Below are 20,099 nucleotides of genomic sequence, written 5' to 3'. Positions count from 1 at the left end.
TCCAAAAATCCCAGTAAAGACATGCTCAGAGACAAAATTCATCATACTCAGAGAAGATTAATGTTAATTTGCCAATCAGGGATAATTTTTCCACCAGCAAGATGGCCTGGATGTGTACTCCACATCTGAGCAGAGGCAGACAGTTAACCAGTTGTCATCATCTCTTGCGGAAGGGGAAAGGGTTTGACAAGCATCTGCCCACACTGTCCTGTGGTTAGTTCTGAGTGGAGCAATGCTCCAGGTAGTGGACACAGCATGTAGAAGCCTATGGGAAAGGAACAAATAGTACCTTCTGGTGCCTAAAGCAAAGTTCATAAAAAGACTGAAGCATACTGGGAACTGAGAGAGAGTAAGAAGCGCTGGAAATGGCAAGGAAAAGTCACAGAAGCCCGGGAGAATATATTTTACAGGGCTGTGGTTTAATGTGGGACTACCTGAAGGTTCAACGCAAGTGGATAATTTAATCATATTTGCTTTTTAGATAGCTGTCTGGGGCTATTCTATGCACAGGAGATTAGAAGAGCACAAAACAGTCTGATGTCTATATCTGCCTCTACATACACACCCTGCAACTTTCCTGGCCCTGTTCTCTCCCCAGGGGTCAGTCTGAATGCACTACAGTAATGAGTTCCCTACCTTCTGACTTTCTGTTAGGGTCAACCTATGCAGAGCCCTAGCAAGAGACCCAAAGGAAGGCAGAGAATGAGGTCACGTAATCATTCCCCTGGATTCTTCCCTTCAAGGTTCCTTCCCTGAGATTGGCCATGTCCTTCCACCAGGTGTCATTGCTCCTTTTCAGGTTGTTCTCAGAACAGTTCACTGTCACCTGGGTTCTGATAGCCAGCCACTCCTCTTGAGATCAGCTCCAGGAGTAGTGAACTAACTAGAACTATTCTTATTTTGAAGTGTTCTATCTATTTTCTCCTAGGTCCTGGTCTGATCACAATAAGACGTTAGGTTAGGCAACCAGTTAGGAGTTGTTGGGATCCTGCCCAAGATCCCCTTGGAAACCTTTCACCATGTGTGTGCCCCCTGCCCTGACCCAACCTTCTGTGTGCTCCTTCTAACAAGAGAATCTGTAACACTGGTAGGAAGATGATGGTCAGGACCGGAAATGCTTTTCCAGGACATGCAGACAAGCAGAGAACTTGAGTGTGTACATCTCCCTAGGGCAGGCCTCATAGGCTGTGACTGGCTGGTGCAGGGCTATAAAAGCCCAGCTCCTTGTCCCAGCTCCATTTCTGAGGCATGCCTATCCTCCAGGGGATCCACAGGTCCCCTGTGGGATCAGTTCAAGTTATCCCATATTCAGGGCCCAGTGCAAAGTGAAAATGGTAGCCCATCTTGATGAAAATGCAGGGGAAAGTGCTATTAAAGGCACTAAATAATAAAACGTTTTACTCTCCTCTGTGGTCTCTCTTGACTTGTCATGGCATTTTGACCTTCTATTTAACGTCATTTTAAGAAAGAAAAATGCTTAACATCTTACACTGTAAGCCTCAGTTTCACTGTTCACATTTAGATTTTAGATTGTGCAATGCCTGCTTTAAGTATAAATATAAGAGCAATTTATTGATATAAAAAGTCACTGAAATTACACAATTCATATTTTGTGGCTTATACATGCATAAGTATTTCATTGTTACCAGAACAGGGGAAATGCTACACAAAAGTAACTGAATTGTTTTTATTTCGTTTTTTGAATGGGCACACGTTCTATTAACACTCCATCTTTAGCTTACTGATTAAGGAAGGACCAAAAGGAAAATGAACTATGGGTTACTTTACTTCCTAGATTCCATCCGTGTCACCATTTTTAGCATAAATGACTTGCTAAGACAGTGAAGTCTGACACTAGCAAGAAAAGATCTGGTAAGTTTCCTTAGTCCTTCCTGTTTGTTCCTTGGAATGTCAGGGACTTCTTTCTGCATTCCCTGCACATTCTGTTTCAAAAGCAAAGGGCAGCTTCAAAAGCAAATGGGCACCCCAGCTTTCTTGGTCACAGATTCAACACCTCTACCTCCAACTTGCTTTCAGTGATGCTTATCTCCAACTCGTTATGGCTCCACCAAAATTCAACATTCAGGGAGCATTGTAAGCGCTATCTGTGAACAGGGACGCAAGGGATGAGAAACACACAAATTACATGTGTCTGCTCACCTGTGCACTCCATTGTGCTCCCCCCCCCCCCCACCCCAACACACACACACCACAACCGACTGCTCTTAAAAGATACAGGTTCAAAAATCAGATTCTTAATGACTTTCAAGACCGCGGGGGCAGCAAAGCATTAAACCAAGCCCAGGGCTTGACTCAGTTCAGGACGCTACCCGTTTGCACAGGCCTTTGAAGCTAGCCTTTTCTGTTCTCAATTTTGCTGAATCACACCCTTTTATTATTTCCCCCTTTACGCTTCTTCTAATTCCTTACTGGTTTCTCCTGGCGGCATTTCCTTGATAAATCACTTGCAAATGAGACATTTGCTGGAAGTTTGCTTAGGAAACCAACCTAAAAAAGGTTTTATTGGAAATGTCCCTAAGAGGCAAATCTAAGATGAGTTTCAGGAACTGGATCACTGGCTGGACAAGTAACAACACGCACCCCACACCTACTCCCGCAATACTGGTGGTGAGTGGAGGGTGATATAGTTCCTGGGGTGTTCCAGCATTGCAGTTACTAAGATTTCCACTTATAGAACTGGGACAGACACAGATGGAAGGAGATGCCCTTGTGTGTGCAGTCTCTCTCTTGGGTCAGGGCTGTGGTGGAAACGTGGAATTGACTGGGTTTGACTGAGCACCGCTGATGCGTAAAAAAGAGAAAATGACAGGGGCGCATCGGTGGCTCATTCGGTTAAATGTTGGACCCTTGATTATGGCTCAGGTCATGATCTCACAGTTCCTGGGTTCGAGCCCTGTGTTAGGCTCTATGGGGACAGTGTGGAGCCTGCTTGAGATTGTCTCTCTGCCCCTCCCCCACTCACGTGAATGCCCTCGCTTGCTCTGTCTCTCTCTCTCTCTTTCTCTCTCTCAAGATAAATAAGGCTTAAAAAAGAGAGAGAGAGAGAGAGAAAGAGAGAGAATGGCAGACTCGGCTGAGTCAATTACCAGAGTAATGAAGTGAATATCAGAAATGCTCCATGGCAGCGTATAAAGAGGTCCTCCTCTCCAGAGCAGGAGTCAGCAAACTCTTTGGGCCAAGTTTGATTCACTACTATCTTTGTAAATAAAGTTTAATTAGAACACGACCACACTTATTCATTATATGTACTCTATGACTGCTTACAGTACACCATAATAGCAGAGTTGAATAGATACCACAGAGACCTTATGCCCCACCAAGCCTAAAATATTGCTCTGGCTCAGTACAGAAAAAGTTTGCAAGTCCCTGACCTGGAGTCTGAGAGCAGCCTGAGCTGCTTGTCACATGGACTTCCTCCTTGTCTGTCTCTGTCTAAATTTTTGTCTCCTTGGAAGAATCCCAGTCACTGAAATAGGATACACCTTAATCCAGTATGATCTCACTTTAACTTGGTTACATCTGCAAAGACCCTATTTCTGAATAAGGCCTATTCACAGATTCTGGGTGGGCAAGAATTTTACTGGGATACTATTCACCTAGTATACCACAATATCAACAATTAGGTCCAAATCTCAGCATGGCGCAACTAGGGAAATGCTGGCTCTGCTAAGGGATGGAAGGATTATACTTAGAAGCCCAGGAGCTAAGATGTTCATACAGTTCTAGGAGTATAATGGTCTGAGGTATCCCAGACACCTCCTGAAGATAATGTAGGAGTTACTGTACCTTGTGCCTCTGACCACAGAGGAAAAAAATTAACAAATGAAATGAATTAAAACAGAGTTTGCTAGACCTCTTCTAGTTTTAGAGGCAGCTTGCACTGCAGTTGTGACTCATTTATCGAGTGACCTGGGAGATTTCCCAGTTTTGAATAGATCTGAGAGTGAGGCAAGAAAGTGTTCCACAGCTGAGTCCAACCACTCCCTTAAGAATTTTCAGAGATTTCCTTGTGATAATACACCGAATTACAATACATTTTCCTTTTCCTAAGACAAAATCCTCTACTGTTCTCTGTTCAAAACCCTCAGATATTCCATTAACAGCAAGAACATAATCCAGAATCCAGAATCCATATTCCAGTGATCAGTGGACTTCTCTCCACCCTAGATTTGTCACATTTTGGACTTCTAACAGCAAGCAATTTTGAAAGGGCCAGTATCAGTAATAAAGATGAAGAATTGCTTGTGTGATTAACCATGTTTGAACATTAAAGAAAGAATAAAAAGAGATGAAAAGGAAGAGAAAGAGAGAAAGAAGAGAAAAGGAGAAAATATGTCTTCACTACAAGTATGTACAAGTATAAAGGAGTAGAGTTACTTTTCATTTTTCCTTTTCCTCATTATTTATGACTCTGCTCTCATCTATTAACATAAAACTATAGAGTGTTGTTTAAATATTTTCCAAGATAGGTAAATTCTAATTTTTTTTTTACATTTATTTAATTTTGATAGACATAGAGAGACAGAACACAACTGGGGGAGGGGCAGAGAGAAGGAGACACAGAATCCGAAGCAGGCTCCAGGCTCTGAGCTGTCAGCACAGAGCCCGACGCGGGGCTCGAACTCACAAACCGCGAGATCATGATCTGTGCCAAAGTCGGACGCTTAACAGACTGAACCACCAGGTGCTCCCCAAGGTAGGTAAATTCTAAAAAAATATTTAGTATTTAAAATCAAATGCTTTGAAGAAAAAACCAAAACACGATTCAGTGAATTACAATCCACTTTCATGTAGTTCCTAAATCTCCAAGTGGCAAAGCATTTTCACATATAATACAAATACTTTACCCAATACATCTATAAAGAAGAAAATGGAAGATATTGTTATTCCTTTAAAGGCTGAAATCAGCAAAGTACAGAGCTTTTCTAATAACTTAAAGTGAAGCCATCTTTCAATATACTTGACAAACACATGCTAGGCAAGCTGATATGCCATAGGAAATAAAAATCCCTATCCCCATTCTTCTGGGGGATAGAAGCATTGTGCCAAGACTAAAAATTTAAAACTGAGTAGGATGGGTAGCCAGAGGGCAGGAGGGGGGTGCAAAATGGGTGAAGGAGAGTAGGAGGCATAGGCTACCAATTAAGGAATGAGTAAGTCATGGGAATGAAAGGTACATCACAGGGAATACAGTAACTGTATTGTAATATTGTAATGGTGTTGTATGGTAACAGAGGGTAGCTACACTTGTGATCATAGCACAATTTATAGACTTATGGAATGCTGTGCACCTGAAACTAACATAACATTATGTGTCAACTACAATAAAAAAAAATGAGCAGGATGAGAAGCTGTGCCCTTAAGGACACACACACACACACACACACACACACACACATACATACATCAACATACATACAAGCATGCACATGTGCATGCCCATATACAACCATATGATATGATATACTCTCAGCATAAACAGTCTTCAACAACAACAACAAAGTAGTGATTAATTCCAAACGAAGTTATCTGAGACCTTACAGAGAAAGTAACATATTTGATGGGACCTAAAAAGATGAGATGGATTTCATGAGGAAGTAGAAGAGGAGAAGACAGCAAGGTGGGGAAGTAGAGGCAACACCAGAGAATCTTGAAAGCTTAGACAGGTGTTCAAGGAGGAGAAGAAGTCATTAAAATGGAGGAAGAAATGACTCGTGAGGAATGGTGGGCCATGATCTAGGTGTGTACTTTTGGTAGAAGACCATTAATTTTACTATGAATACTAGAAATCAAAATGTCCCACAGATAAGATTCCTTGCATTTTCAAAGTCTAGCAAAATACATGACAAACTTTGTAAGGGAACAAGAAACATTTTTGACAAGTTAACACAGGACGTTTAAGTGTGTATTGTCTTTTATGGCCTTGTTTTGCATTACATTTCATGTACTGCATTTATTTTATATCTATACTTTTTATTACTTTGGGGATAAGCATTTATATGAAGAGCATCATTTCTACTAAAACACTGGTAGCAGCAGTTGGCATTTAACACCACTCTAAAGGATCATTTTCAGAACCTCTCTTTAGGGAACTACATTTTAGGAGAAACACAACTTTGAAGAAAATACAAGCAAAGATGGATATAGGAAAGCAAAAGTTAGTGGGAAATTTCTTGGTGAATATCAGTAAGATTCTGCCAGCAGAGTTTAAGTGCAGCTAGATCTTAGGTGCCCACCTTTATTTATCGTACACTTTAAGAAGTTCATCTGAGACCGAGGAACTTCCTACCAAACTACACATTTGATGTGTCCAGATTATAAAAGAATTTCTACCTCACTATTCCTACATGATAACAATATAATGCGGGTAAGCATACTGTACAAACTGTATAAGTTTTTCCATATGTAATAATAATAATTACTGCTTGCTGAATAATTGAAAATGAATGATTTTGAATAATTAAATAGACACTATGCAATAAGAACTGTTAAAGAATATTTTGAGTGCTTATTCTGTGATAAGCACTGTGATAAGTACCCTGCATAATTATTTTATTGATTCCTTTCAGTAACCCAAAGGAAATAAGTAGGATCTTGGATTTATAACTGAGGAAATTGACCTAGAAGGGTAAAGTGATTTGCCCAAGGAATTATAGGAAAGTAATACAGAGATGGTAACATACAGATAACAGAAAGAAGACCTGAATATAAGCAGCACTAATATCAAAGATCCAGATATTAACCATAAGACATCAAACAATCCTAAGAAATGGCTGAACATGTAAAATGGGCAAAAGCTTTGAATATACACTTCACCAAAGATATATATATGGTTAGCAAAGAAGTATGACCAAATATACTCAGCATCATCAATTAAAATGGGAATTCAGATTAAAGATACAATGTCATACCAGTATACATCTACTAGAATGGCTAAATTTTAAGTTTTAAGTTTAAAGTGAAATAAATGACAATACCAAGGGTTGCAAGGATATGAAGGAACTTGAACTCTCACATAGTGCTGATGGCCATATAAAAGGGCAAAACCACTTGGAAAAACAATTGGAAGTTCCTTAAAAAGTTAAACCTACACTTACCATATGATCTACCCATTACAAGCAAAATATTCACCCAAGAGAAATAAGCTCATAAAACTACACAAAGACTTGTACAGGAATGTTCACAATAGCCTTACTTGAACAGCCAAAAGCTGTAAATAAGCAGAATATTCATCAGATGGTGACAGAATAAACAGATTGTGGTATCTCTACACAATGGAATACTATTCAACCGTAAAAACTATTAATACACATGACAATATGGATGGATCTCAAAACCACTGTGCTGAGTGATAGAAACCAGGCAGAAAGGTATATACACAGGTTCTATTTATATGAAATTCTGTAAAGTGCAAACTAACCTACATAGTGAGGAAATGCAGACCAGTGGATGGCTGGGATGAGGTGGGGCAGAGAGGCAGGAGGGAGTGATTACATAACGAGTCGGGGTACCTGTCAGGCTCAGTGGCAGAATATGCGACTCTTGATCTAGTGGTCATTCAAGCCCCACGTTGGGGGTGGAGTTTACTTAAATAAACAAATAAAAACAAAAATAAAAAATAAAAAAAATACATATAAACAAACCTGAGAGAACTTTGGGAGTTGATGAATATGTTCATTACCTTGACTCTGATGATGGTTTCACAGACATACCTATGTCAAACCCTATCAACTTGTGCACTTGAAGTATCTGCAGTTTATTTTAGGTCAATCCTATCTCTTTTTAAAACTGTTAAAAATGTACATGTTGGTTGTTTTGTTTCTATGATTTTTTTAATGTTCCTCTTTTTTTTTTTTTTTAATGTTTATTTAGTGTTTAGAGAGAGGGAGAGAGAGAATGAGTAGGGGAGGAACAGAGAGAGAGGCAGACACAGAGTCTGAAGCAGGTTCCAGGCTCTGAGTTGTCAGCACAGAGCCTGATGCAGGGCTGGAACTCACAAATCATGAGATCATGATCTGAGCCGAAGTCCAATGCTTAATGGACTGAGCCACCCAGGCACTCCTAATGTTCTTCTTTTAATCTGTGAGAATTACTATCAACATTTTAACGATGGTTTTTTTCTGGGAGAGAAAGATTAGGAATTTTCTGAATTTTCTTCTGTGAGTTAATACTCATTTTCTCAATACACTACAACAATTACAGATATTCTTTTACAACCAAATACCAGTTTAAATGTAATTTTTTTAAATAGTTATAAACAGAGAGGGAGGCAAAACATTAGAGATTCTTAAACACAGAGAACAAACTGAGGGTTGATGGTGGGGGGGTGGTGAGGAGAGGCGAAAATGGGTGGTGGGCATTGAGGAGGGCACTTGTTGGGATGGACACTGGCTGTTATATGTAAGTGATGAATCATGGGAATCTACTCCTGAAGCCAAGAGCACACTGTATGCACTGTATGTTAGCTAACTTGACAATAAATTATATTTAAAAAAATAAATAAATTGAATTTTTAATTGTCCTTTTTATTTTTAATTTAGTATTTTTTATTTTAGTTGAGACACAATGTTACATCAGTTTCAGATGTACAATATAGTGATTCAACTTCTCTACAGCTTTGCTATGCTCACCACAAGTGTATGTATCTGCAATAACAAAAGACAGGAAAATAACATCAAGTTTAGAGCTAGTTTATTTATTCCTCCTACTTTTCTACAGTATCCTATTTTTCTTTGCAGTAAAGATAAATTTTACATTTAAAAATAAAATGTCTTTTTATTCTTTTTTAAGTTTTTATTGTTTTTTATTTATTACTTTTAATGTATGTTTATTTTTGAGAGAGAGAGCTGAGCAGGGGAGGGGCAGAGACAGAGGGAGACACAGAATCCGAAGCAGGCTCCAGGCTCCTAGCTGTCAGCACAGAGCCTGATCTGGGGCTGGAGCCCACAAACCATGAGCTCCTGACCTGAGCCTAAGTCCCACGCTTAACCCACTGAGCTACCCAGACGCCCCCAAAATAAAATGTCTTTTTAAAAGAAGGCACTGTCTTCTTACAGACCCTTGGAAATGTGCCTATATACTACTCTGGCAATTATTTCCATACCTACATTTGTTAAAATAACCAGAAAGTCAATTTATAAAGACCCAATTTGGCTGTGGACCCCCGCGCCCAGATAAAGTTTTGTGACTTGTTTTCCTCTATGTCGCTGCCCTGCCTCCCCCAGGCCTTGGTCTTTCCACAGAAAGAGGTCACAAAGGGAGGGCAAGTACACTGGGCTCGTGCTTTCTTTTGCTAGTCGTAGTGCCTGCTTTTCTTTCTTTCTTTTTTTTTTTTTTTTTTAACAGCACTTTTAACTTAGATGAAATAAGTTACAAACGCCCAAGGGCAGAAATGGGGCAATGTTTCATTAAATGGAGTTGTCAGGATTATCCGTCTGCGCCCAACCGCGACAGGCGCGCGCGTCCCCGCCGCCCTCCGCCTGGAACTCTGAGCCTCTCCAAGCGAAGGCGTGTGTGTGTGACGCAGTCGCCATCGCCTAGGGCTGCATTCTGATGCAGAAGCCCCTGAAGCCCCTGGTGCCCGACCGCGCGGTAAGCCGCCCGGGCCTCAGTTTCCCGACTTCTAAAGAAGGGGAACCATGCCGCCCTGTTTCTTGTTCCTCTGTAAGCAGATCAGCAGTTCGCTGGTGTCCCTGCGCAGCGCGCGCCGAGGCTTCGCGCTCCGACCGCTCTGGGTTTCCTGGTGTCCCTCGGGTCCCCAGCCCGCCGCCCCCCGCCGGCCGCTGGCCGCAGCCACCTCCTCCCGGGACCCTGCCGGGCCCACCTCCGCCCCCTCCCGAGTGCGGCAGAACTTCCACCCGGACTCCGAGGCCGCCATCAACCGCCAGATCAACCTGGAGCTCTATGCGTCCTATGTGTACTTGTCTATGGCCTATTACTTCTCCCGAGATGACGTGGCCCTGAACAACTTCGCCAGATATTTCCTTCGTCAGTCTCGGGAGGAGACCCAGCACGCCGAGAAGCTGATGAGGCTGCAGAACCAGCGGGGAGGCCGGATCTGCCTGAAGGACATCAAGAAACCTGACCTGGACGACTGGGAGAGCGGGCTGAATGCCATGGAGTGTGCGCTGCTCTTGGAAAAGAATGTGAACCAGTCGTTGCTCGAATTGCACACTCTGGCCTCAGACAAAGGTGACCCCCATTTGTGCGACTTCCTGGAAACTCACTATTTGAATGAACAGGTGAAATCGATCAAAGAACTAGGTGACCACGTGCAAAACTTGGTTAAGATGGGGGCCCCGGCTTCCGGCCTGGCAGAGTACCTCTTTGACAAGCACACCCTTGGAAATGAAAACGATCACAACTAAGCCACAGGCTGCCTTCCTTGCTGCCCATGGTGTGCCAAGACCCAGAGTCGGCTGACTCCTGCTTTCTTGCCCTTAAAATGCACCTCCACCTTTATATACTGTTAAACTGTCCCAATCAAGTGACTTGTGGAGAAAATGTATTTAGCCTCCAGTTAACAAGGGCTTTTTTTTTCTTCCTGTCCAACATCAAGATAATTTTTCTAGCCTGTAAAGTAGCCCAGGATACTATGGTATAAAAAAAGACTGGGAAACAGCTACTGAAAAGCAGATACAAACTTTCTCCAGTTACCAAATATTATTCCAGACCATGAGCCTTCACTAAAATTCTGTGATTTTCTACTGAACAAGTGCCTGTTATTTTCAAGACTTTATGCTAAAGGCTAAAATTGGGAAGATGTGTAAGATAAATATACAAACAACTATAACAAGTTGAAGAATATATATAGTACTATAAAGTACTGTGAGAACCATACATGAAAAATTCTGTGACAACGTTTACCCTTTCCCAGTATTTTCCAAGAAAAAAATAATGTCTGGAGATGATCTGTTTCTAAAGGATTTTGTGATCAAATTCAAGGAAAGCTACACAAAGTGTCGATACTGGCCTTAGGAAGTTATGACACATATGAACATTTTAAGGGCTCTGGGAAGTCTGAGAATTAAAAACATCTTGGATTATTTTTGTTTAGCTCAGTGTTTTCCCAAACCTATCCAATCTCTGCTAATTTGTAGGTGTTTTAATTTTTTTTAATGTTTATTTATTTTTGAGAGAGCGAGATAGAGTGAGAGCAGCAGAGGGGCAGAGGGAGAGGGAGACCCAGAATCCGAAGCTGACTCTAGGCTCTGAGCTGTCAGCACAGAGCCCCACACCAGATTCGAACCCATGAACCACAAATCATGACCTGAGCCAAAGTGGGACGCTTAACCAACTTAGCCACCCAGGCGTACCTGTGTGTGTGTGTGTGTGTGTGTGTGTGTGTGTGTGTGTGTGTGTGTTAAATGATGATCTAGGTCTGTCTGATTACAAAGTATACACTTCACCATTGGGCTTTATAGCCTCCCTTTAATGTAACTAACTACTTTTGACAAAAAGAGTGACTACACTGCAGAAAACACATTTCTGTGGCCTTTAAAATGGAGGGGGGTGCGTGGAGGAAGTCACAAAGAAATCCAGAATGAAGGAGGCATCAGCTGAGCACATGTTTTCTTGGGGGCTGGGGGAAGGAGGCATGAGAAAATGAATGCAAGAATATTTGGTCAGCAGGCCCCGGGGCTGGACTAAGAACACTGGGTGGTGTTTGGATAGATGGGCTGGAGCCAAATGTGGAGGGGGTAGGAGGGGCTTAAGCTTAATGTACTGAGCAATGGCAGTGCTTGAAGGGCTCTCAGCAAAAGAGTGCTGTGCTAAGAATTGAGCAATCACAAGTTTAGTTGTACAGAATACAAACCCGAGAACAACCTAAACGCCTGTGTTAGTTTGGGTCTTCTGAGAAACGTGCCAAGATGGGATTAAGTATATAAGAAATGTCTTAGGGGAGACCAAAAGGCCCTTGAGAGAAAATGGGAAAGGAGCTGGAGAAGCAGATACAGCCTCCAGACTCCATGCAAGTCTGATCCTGGCAGAAGGAAAAAAGGAATGTGGTGCATTGTTGTAAGCAACGTGCTACAAAGCTTTCTGGGAGACCATAGCTAGAGTCGCTCATCAGAGGAATCCCAGGTCTCCCAGAAATGGGCCTGCCTAAGAACATTTCCGGAACTCTGTTATTGACTGGGAAGTGCAGGCTTGCAACAAGCTAAGAGATGAATCGATTTTTCTGAGCAGAGCAGCAGGGTCCTTGGCAAATTGTGCTCCCTGTAGTCCCAGATCTGAGAGGCACATGCACATGACTGCACAAACTCAACAAAATGGTTTAGATTAAAATGCCATACGTGGAATGCCCTACAGCTATTAAATATGATTTTGCCAAGCACATAATGATGTGAGCAGAAATTCACAATGTGTTCTCTTAAAAACGAGAGTATTATGAAACAGGACTATATTATATAATTGTATATAGACAAGTACAGGGGAAATAATATATATGCATACAAAATGGAAGTAGATACACCAACAAAGGAAGCCAGAGAGCCTCTTAATGAGATTGTGTTTGATATTCATTTTCTTTAGCTACTTGTCTTTTTAAAATAAATTTCTTCTTATGGACACCCACTGCACTACTCTCACAACAAGAAAAGTAAAAATATAAGGTAGAGAGAAAGCAATAGGGCCAGAACATGGCAAAATCAGTGGAAATAGAAACAGATGCTGACAGGAATTTACAGGCAGATTATTTACAATTTTGCAAACGAATGAATGGAGAGAGTTACAAAAATGGGGGAAGAAACCAGGGAATTAAAGTGACAGATCTCAGACCTATGTCACTGGAGAACAGAGGAGCCCAGAATAAAAAGGGATCTTGACAGGAGGAACTACTGGGGTGTAGGGAGTGCACAATAATTTGCTGTTGATTAAGCTGATGGGCCTCCCTTTACCTTCTAGACTTAAAGTTGGTTTATTTTGCTGCATATAATCTTATTACATGTCTTCAGAGAATTTCCTCTTCAGTTCTTCTGGATGAGTGTTTTCCAAACTACAGATTCCACCCCATCAGTGTCATGAAATTATTTTGTGACTTGCTAGCCACTATTTGTCATTAGAACAGATTTGAACAGAAGTGAAAGTAAGTTAAACAAGGGTATTGCCTCCTGAAATTCTTGTTTTGCAGTCTCCGTGTGTGTATGTGTGTGTGTTTGCATATTTACCTCCTCAGTAATGTTATTTCTTATCCTGTGTTGCTGTCAAAACATACAATAGCCATTGTCCCAATTCTTTTACACATTGTCATTGTCGATCTCTCAGTCTCCTCCCGCTCAGCGCTGTCTGTTGATAATCCCCTTATTTCACTAAGAATTTAGAAGGAATCCCAGGAGAACCTCACACTTCCTTGTCATGGAATTGATCACATGCTTGTAATTGTAGAAAGCCTTCTGTTCTGCTACAGGGGTTGAAGCATCTATGCCACTTCCTAAAGCCAACCTCCCATGGTGCCCTGAGTCCCAACCCTTGAGCTTACGGAAGGACTCCAGGACATCACACCTCCAATTATTCTCTTGCTGGCATTATCCATTTTGCCCTTTCTACTGATTGGTTCCCAGGAGAAGCAAAGATGGTGTTATTTCTCCTCATCTTTTTTGGACTTACATTCCCTCCAGCACCCCCAACTTAGTTCTTTTTTTATACTCTTTTACTACAAAACTTCTTTAAAAAGTTATTTCTGTTTCCCATCTCCACTTACCCTGTTCTCTCTTGATCCCCTGCAAGTAAGTTTGTGTACAGTGTTTACCCCCACGCCAACCTTTTTATTTTTCCATCAACAGCGTCAGTGACTTCCATGATGACAAACCTAGTGCTTCATTTCTCAGCCTTCTTCTCACTCACCCAGCTAGCAGGACTTGTCATTTCACTCCTCAAACACTTACTCACTGACATTTGCCTCCCTTTCTAATTGCCCCTCAACTTGCTGAACTTAACACATTAAAGTGTCCCAGAACTCTGTCCTCTGGATCTCTTCTCCTCTTTATCTATACTTGTTCTTTAAACATCTCCTCCAGTCCTGTAACTTCTTTTTAAATACCTACCTGTTGGGTTCTAGTCAAAGAAGGTAATGTAGGAAGACCCTGAACTCACCTCCTCCATGGAACTCACCAAATGACAGCTAATCATAGAACAATTCTTCCTGAAGAACTGACCCAAGAGCTAACTGAACAATTTTTGGACAAAGATAGACAGAATGGCAAGAGAACAGCAAGAGAGACAGAGACACAGTAACAAAGGGAATCCCCATTCAGGGACACTGAGAATGGCAGTGGGGAGGCATAGTACCAAGGGGCGGGGAACAGTCCTTGGTTCTTGGGTACAGAAAAAAAAAGCCTTGGTTTAAAAGAGTAACTAGCATATAAAAGAGACAACACTAGAACTCTACCAAATGGAGCAGTGACTGTGGGAGCACTCTCCAGGTTGGAGGGACTAGAGACAGAAGCACATCCCGCTCCACCTTAAAAGCCTAGACTGGAGCAGGGTCTGGACACCATAACTGGTGGGCCAAGCCCATCATCACAGGGACCCTGAGTTCAGCAACCTCAGCAAGCCCAGGATTCACAAATATACACCAGCCTGGGTCACCCTGGGACTCAGGAAAAAGCCTGCAGTTTAAAAGGGCCAAGGAGCTATGGGACACTCTCTCCTCTTCCACTTTAAAAACCCAAGACTGGCTCATAGTGAGCCTGCAACCTCAGACAGCCAAGGTCCACAAGCCCAAATCAGCCCCTCTGGTGCTGGGTTACAGAAAAGAAGCCGAGTTTTAGATTTCTTTGCGGTTTTTTTTTTTTCAGCCTTTAAAAGTTTGTTTTATTTTTATTTTATTTTTAAAATTATTTTTTAAATTACTCTTGGTTTTGTTTTCATTTTTGTTCTTGTTATTTTTTCTTTTTGTTCTTTGTAGATTTTTCTTTTTTTCTTTTCCTTATCTTTTTTCCCTTTTCTTTTTTCTTTTATTATTTTCTTTTTAATATTATTATTTTTCTTTTTGTAAAAAGCCACAAATTAAAAGAGTAGCTAGCATACGCAGCCACAGCTCCAGACAGCCAGCAAAAGTCACTAAGCTCACACAGTCTACATAGGAGACACCATAAACAAGATTATTCATTCAAATTTAGAAGAAGTAGCTGTCCTACCTAATCCATAGAATCAAACAGAAAGTCAAACAAAATAGGAAGATAGAGGAATGTGCTCCAAAAGAAAGGAAAAGAAAATGCCTCAGAAAAAGATCTAAATATAGATAAGCAATATGCTTGACAGAGAATTTAAAGTAATGATCATAAAGATGCACTGAGTTGGAGAAAAGAATGGAAAAACTCAGAGAGGTTTTCACTAAGCAGATAGAAAATATAAAAAAGAACTAATCAGAGTTTAAGAATACAACACATGAAATAAAAAAACATACTAGAGGGAATCAATAGTAGATCAGTGGACGCAGAAGAACATAGAGATCTGGAAGACAGGGTAACAAAAGCACACAGGCTGAACAGCATAAAAAGAAAAGAATTTTAAAATGAAAATAGGTTAAAAGATCTCTTAGACAACACTGGGCAGCATTTGCATTTGCATTACATTTGTATTACAGGGGTCCCAGAAGAAGAGAGAAAGAAAGGTACACAAACTTATTTGAAGAAATAGTAACTAAAAACCTCCCTAACCTAGGGAAGGAAATAGACATTCAAGTTCGTGCAGCACAGAAAGTTCCAAACAAGATGAGCTGAGGAAGTCCACACCACAAAATGTGGTAACTAAAATATCAAAGATTAAAGAGAAAGAGAAAAATTTAAAAGCAGCAAGAGAAGCAAAAGTTTATGTACGAGGGAAATCCCATAAGGCTATCAATTGATTTTTCGGCAGTAACTTTGTAGGCCAGAAGGGAATGGCATGATATATTCAAAGTGCTGAAAGGGAGGGAAAAAAACTACAACCAAAAAAACACTACCCGGCAAGGGTATCATTCAGAATTGTATAGAAAAAATAGCTTCCCAGACAAACAAAAGTTAAAGGAGTTAATCACAACTAACCTCACAGAAAATGTTAGAGACACCTTGAAGTGAAAAAGAAATGGCCATAAGTAGACATAAGAAAGTTATGAATAAAAAGATGTAATATATGACAACATATACATAAAACATGGAGGAGGGAGTAAAAAGGAAAAGAAGAAAAAAGGAAAAGAAAACTTTTCCTGTCAATGCTTTTTTTTTTTTTTTTAATGTTTTTTTTAATCTATTTTTGAAGGAGAGAGAGACAGAGAATGACCAGGGGGGGTGCGGGGGAGGGGGAGCAGAAAGAGAGGGAGGCATAGAATTTGAAGCAGGCTCCAGGCTCTAAGCTGTCAGCACAGAGCCTGCTGTGGGGCTCGAACCCATGATCTGTGAGATCATAACCTGAGTCGAAGTTGGATGCTCAACCGACCAAGCCACCCAGGCGCCCCAATGCTTTTCTTTTTTTAAGAATGTGTTTGAACTTAAATAATCATCAAATTAATACAGGCTGCTATTTACTTTGGATGTTACATATAAAACTCATGGTAATCATAAACTCAAAACCTATGACAGACACACGGAAAATAGAGAAAGAAAGCCAAACTTAACACTACAGAAACTCACCAAACCCAGAGAAAGAAGAAACAAACAAGAACTGTAAGAAAAATCAGAAAATTAATTTTAAAACGGCAATAAGTACACACCTATCAATAATTACTTTAGATGTAAAGGGCCTAAATGCTTCAATCAAAAGACATAGGGTGGCTGGTAGAATAGATTCAAAAATAATAACACACAAAAACACAAGACCCATCTATATGCTGCCTACAAGAAACTCACCTCAAACCAAAAGATACATACAGACTGAAAGTGAAAAGATTGAAAAATATTCACCATGCAAATGGAAGTGCAAAAAAAGCCATATAACAATACTCATATCACACAAATTAGACTTTAAAACAAAGACTGTAATAAGAGACAAAGAAGGGCATTACATAATGATAAAGGAATCCATCCCACAAGAGGATATAACAATTGTATATATCTATGCACCCAACACTGAAGCACTTAAATACATAAAGCAACTATTAACAGGCAAAAAGAGAGAAACTGATGGTAAGATAATAGTAGTAAGAGACTTTAACATCCCACTTACACCAATGGATGGATCATCCAGATGGAAAAATCAATAAAGAAACAATGTCATTGATTGACACATTAGGCCAAATGTACATAACAGATATGTACAGAACATTCCATCCAACACTGACACAATATATATTCTTTTCAAGTGTACACTGAACATTTTTAAGAATATATCATATATTAGGCCACAAATAACTCTCAATAAATTTAACCATATTGAAATCGTACTGTGCATCTTTTCCAACCACAACAGTATGAAATTATAAATAAATCACAAGAAAACACTGGAAAACACACAGACTTATAGAGACTATAGAACATGATACTACACAACCAATGGGTCAATGACACAATCAAAGAAGAAATTTAAAATACATGGAAACAAATGAAAAGAAAAACACAACAGTCTAAGATCTTTAGGACACAGTGAAAGAAACTCTCAGAGGGAATACATACCAATACAGATCTAGTCAGATCTAGTTCAGGAAATAAGAAAAAGCTCAAATAAACAATCTTATCTTATACCTAAAGGAACTAGGGGGGAAAAAAGCCCAAGGTGAGTGGAAGAAATGAAATAATAATGATCAGAACAAAAATAAATGTCATGGATATTAAAACAATTGAAAAAGTCAATGAAACCAAGAGCTGGCTTTTTGAAAAGATAAACAAAATTGACAAATCCTTAGCCAGACTCATTAAGAAAAAAGATAAAGGACCCAAATAAATAAAATCAGAAATGAAATAGGAAAATCAACAACTGACATCACAAAAATACAAAGGATTATAATAGAATACTATGAAAAATAATATGCCAACAAATTGGACAATCTAGAAGAAATGGATAAATTCCCCGAAGCACACAATATTGCAAAACTGAACCAGGAAGATATGGAAAATCTGAACAGACTTATTAAAAGTAACGAAGCTGAATCTGTTGATTAAAAAAAACTACCAAAAATAAAAGTCAAGGGCCAGATGGATTCAAGAGTGATTCTAGCAGACATTTAAAGAAGAGTTAATACCTATTTCTTCAAACTATTGCAAAAAATTGAAGAGGAAGGAAGGCTTCTAAATGCATTCTAGGATATTTTACCAAATACTACCTGACACCAACAACAGACAAAGACACCACAAAACAAACAAACAAACACACAACAAACTACAAGCCAACATCCCTGATGAACATAGATGGAAAAGTCTTCAACAAAATATTATCAAATCAGATACAACAATACATTAAAAATATCATTCACCACAATAAGGTGGAATTTATTCCCAAGATGCAAGGATGGTTCAATATTTGCAAATCAATCAGCATCATACACCACATCAACAAAAGATAAAAATCATAGATCATCTCAATAGATGCAGAAAAAGCATTTAACAAAATTCAGCATCAGTCATTTTAAAAACTCTCAACAAAGTGTGGTTAGAGGGAATATACCTCAACATAATAAAGATCACATATGACAAACCCACAGCTAACGGGCATACTCAATGGTGAGAAACTGAGAGCCTTCCCTCTAAGATCAGGAACAAGATAAGGATGTCCATTCTACTGGAAGCCCTAGCCACAGCAATCAGACAAGAAGAAATAAGAGGCATCGATGTCATTAAAGAAGAAGTTAAACTGACAGTATGTGCAGATAGCATGATACTATACAGAGAAAATCCTAAAGACTCCACCAAAAAACTACTAGATACAGGGGAGAGTCTGGATGACTCAGTTGGTTAAGTGTCCAACTCTTGATTTTGGCTCAGGTCATGATCTTACCCTGCGTTGGGCTCTGCACTGCTGGCATGGGGCCTGCTTGGGTTTCTCTCTCTCCTTCTCTCTCTGTCTCTCCCCGACTTGTGCTTTCTCTCTCTCTCAAAACAAATAAATAAAAAGTTTTAAAAAGCTCCTAGAAATAATCAGTGGATTCAGTAAAGTAATAGGATACCAAATTATTACCCAGAAGTTTGTAGCATTCCTATACACTAATAATGAAGTAGCACAAAGAGAAATTTTAAAAACATCACCATTTATGACTGCATCAAAAAGAATAAAATACCTATGAATAAAGTTAACCAAAAAGGTGAAAGACCTGTACTGCAAAAACTATAAAAAACTGATGAAACAAATTGAAGATGACACAAACAAATGTAAAGATATTCCATTCTCCTAGATTGAGAGAAGCAGTATTGTTAAAATGTCCATAGTGCCCAAAGAAATCTAAAGATTCAACCAACATACCAACAGCATTGTTCACAAAAGTAGAACGAATAATACTAAAATTTTTATGGAACCACAGAAGACCCAGATAGCTAAAGCAATCCTGAAAAAAAAGAACAAAGCTGGAGGTATCTTGAATCCCAGGTTTCAAGATATACAGCAAAGCTGTAGTAATCAAAACAGTTTGGTATTGGCACTGACACAGGACATATAGATCAAAAGAACCGATTAGAGACTCCAAAAACAAACCCACATTTGTATGGCCAATTAATCTATGACAAAAGAGGCAGGAATATACAATGGAAAAAAGGCAGTCTCTGTAATAAATGGTGCTGGGGAAACTGGACAGCTACACATAAAAAAAAAATGGAGCACTTTCTTATACCATACACAAAAATAACCTCAAAATAGAATAAAGACCTAAATATGAAACCTGAAATAATAAAAATACTAGAAGAGAGCATAGGCAGTAATTGTCTCTGACATGAGCCATAGCAACATTTCTCTGGATTCGTATTTAATTAATTAATTAATATTTAAGTATTTTGGGTGTTCTGAACTGAACACCCAAAATACATATATGTATGTAAAATACATATATACATATAAAATACATATATATATGTAACTCAACACCCCCCAAAATTAACAGATTATAAAATGGGCAGAACACCTGAATAGACATTTTACCAAAGAAGGCCTATAGACGGCCAGCAGACACATGAAAA

The 20,099-nt window shown here is 39.7% G+C and overlaps 1 protein-coding gene across 1 annotated transcript; it reads left to right on the top strand.

The window, feature by feature from the left end:
* The first annotated feature begins 9,584 nt into the window (after window positions 1–9,584).
* Window positions 9,585–11,066, top strand: FTMT (ferritin mitochondrial). The gene has a single exon (XM_019469567.2). The coding sequence runs from the start codon at window positions 9,660–9,662 to the stop codon at window positions 10,386–10,388; it is 729 nt and encodes a 242-aa protein (XP_019325112.2). The 5' UTR covers window positions 9,585–9,659; the 3' UTR covers window positions 10,389–11,066.
* Window positions 11,067–20,099: the final 9,033 nt, after the last annotated feature.

This window comes from Panthera pardus, unplaced genomic scaffold, assembly GCF_024362965.1.
Source record: "Panthera pardus isolate Hobbes unplaced genomic scaffold, ASM2436296v1 HiC_scaffold_2, whole genome shotgun sequence".
Lineage (NCBI taxonomy): Eukaryota > Metazoa > Chordata > Mammalia > Carnivora > Felidae > Panthera > Panthera pardus.
This window is presented reverse-complemented; position numbering and strand designations above follow the sequence as displayed.

What these genes read in the sequence shown, in the direction of transcription:
- FTMT (XM_019469567.2), top strand. Translation starts at nt 9,660, where the DNA reads ATGCCGCCCTGTTTCTTGTTCCTCTGTAAGCAGATCAGCAGTTCGCTG.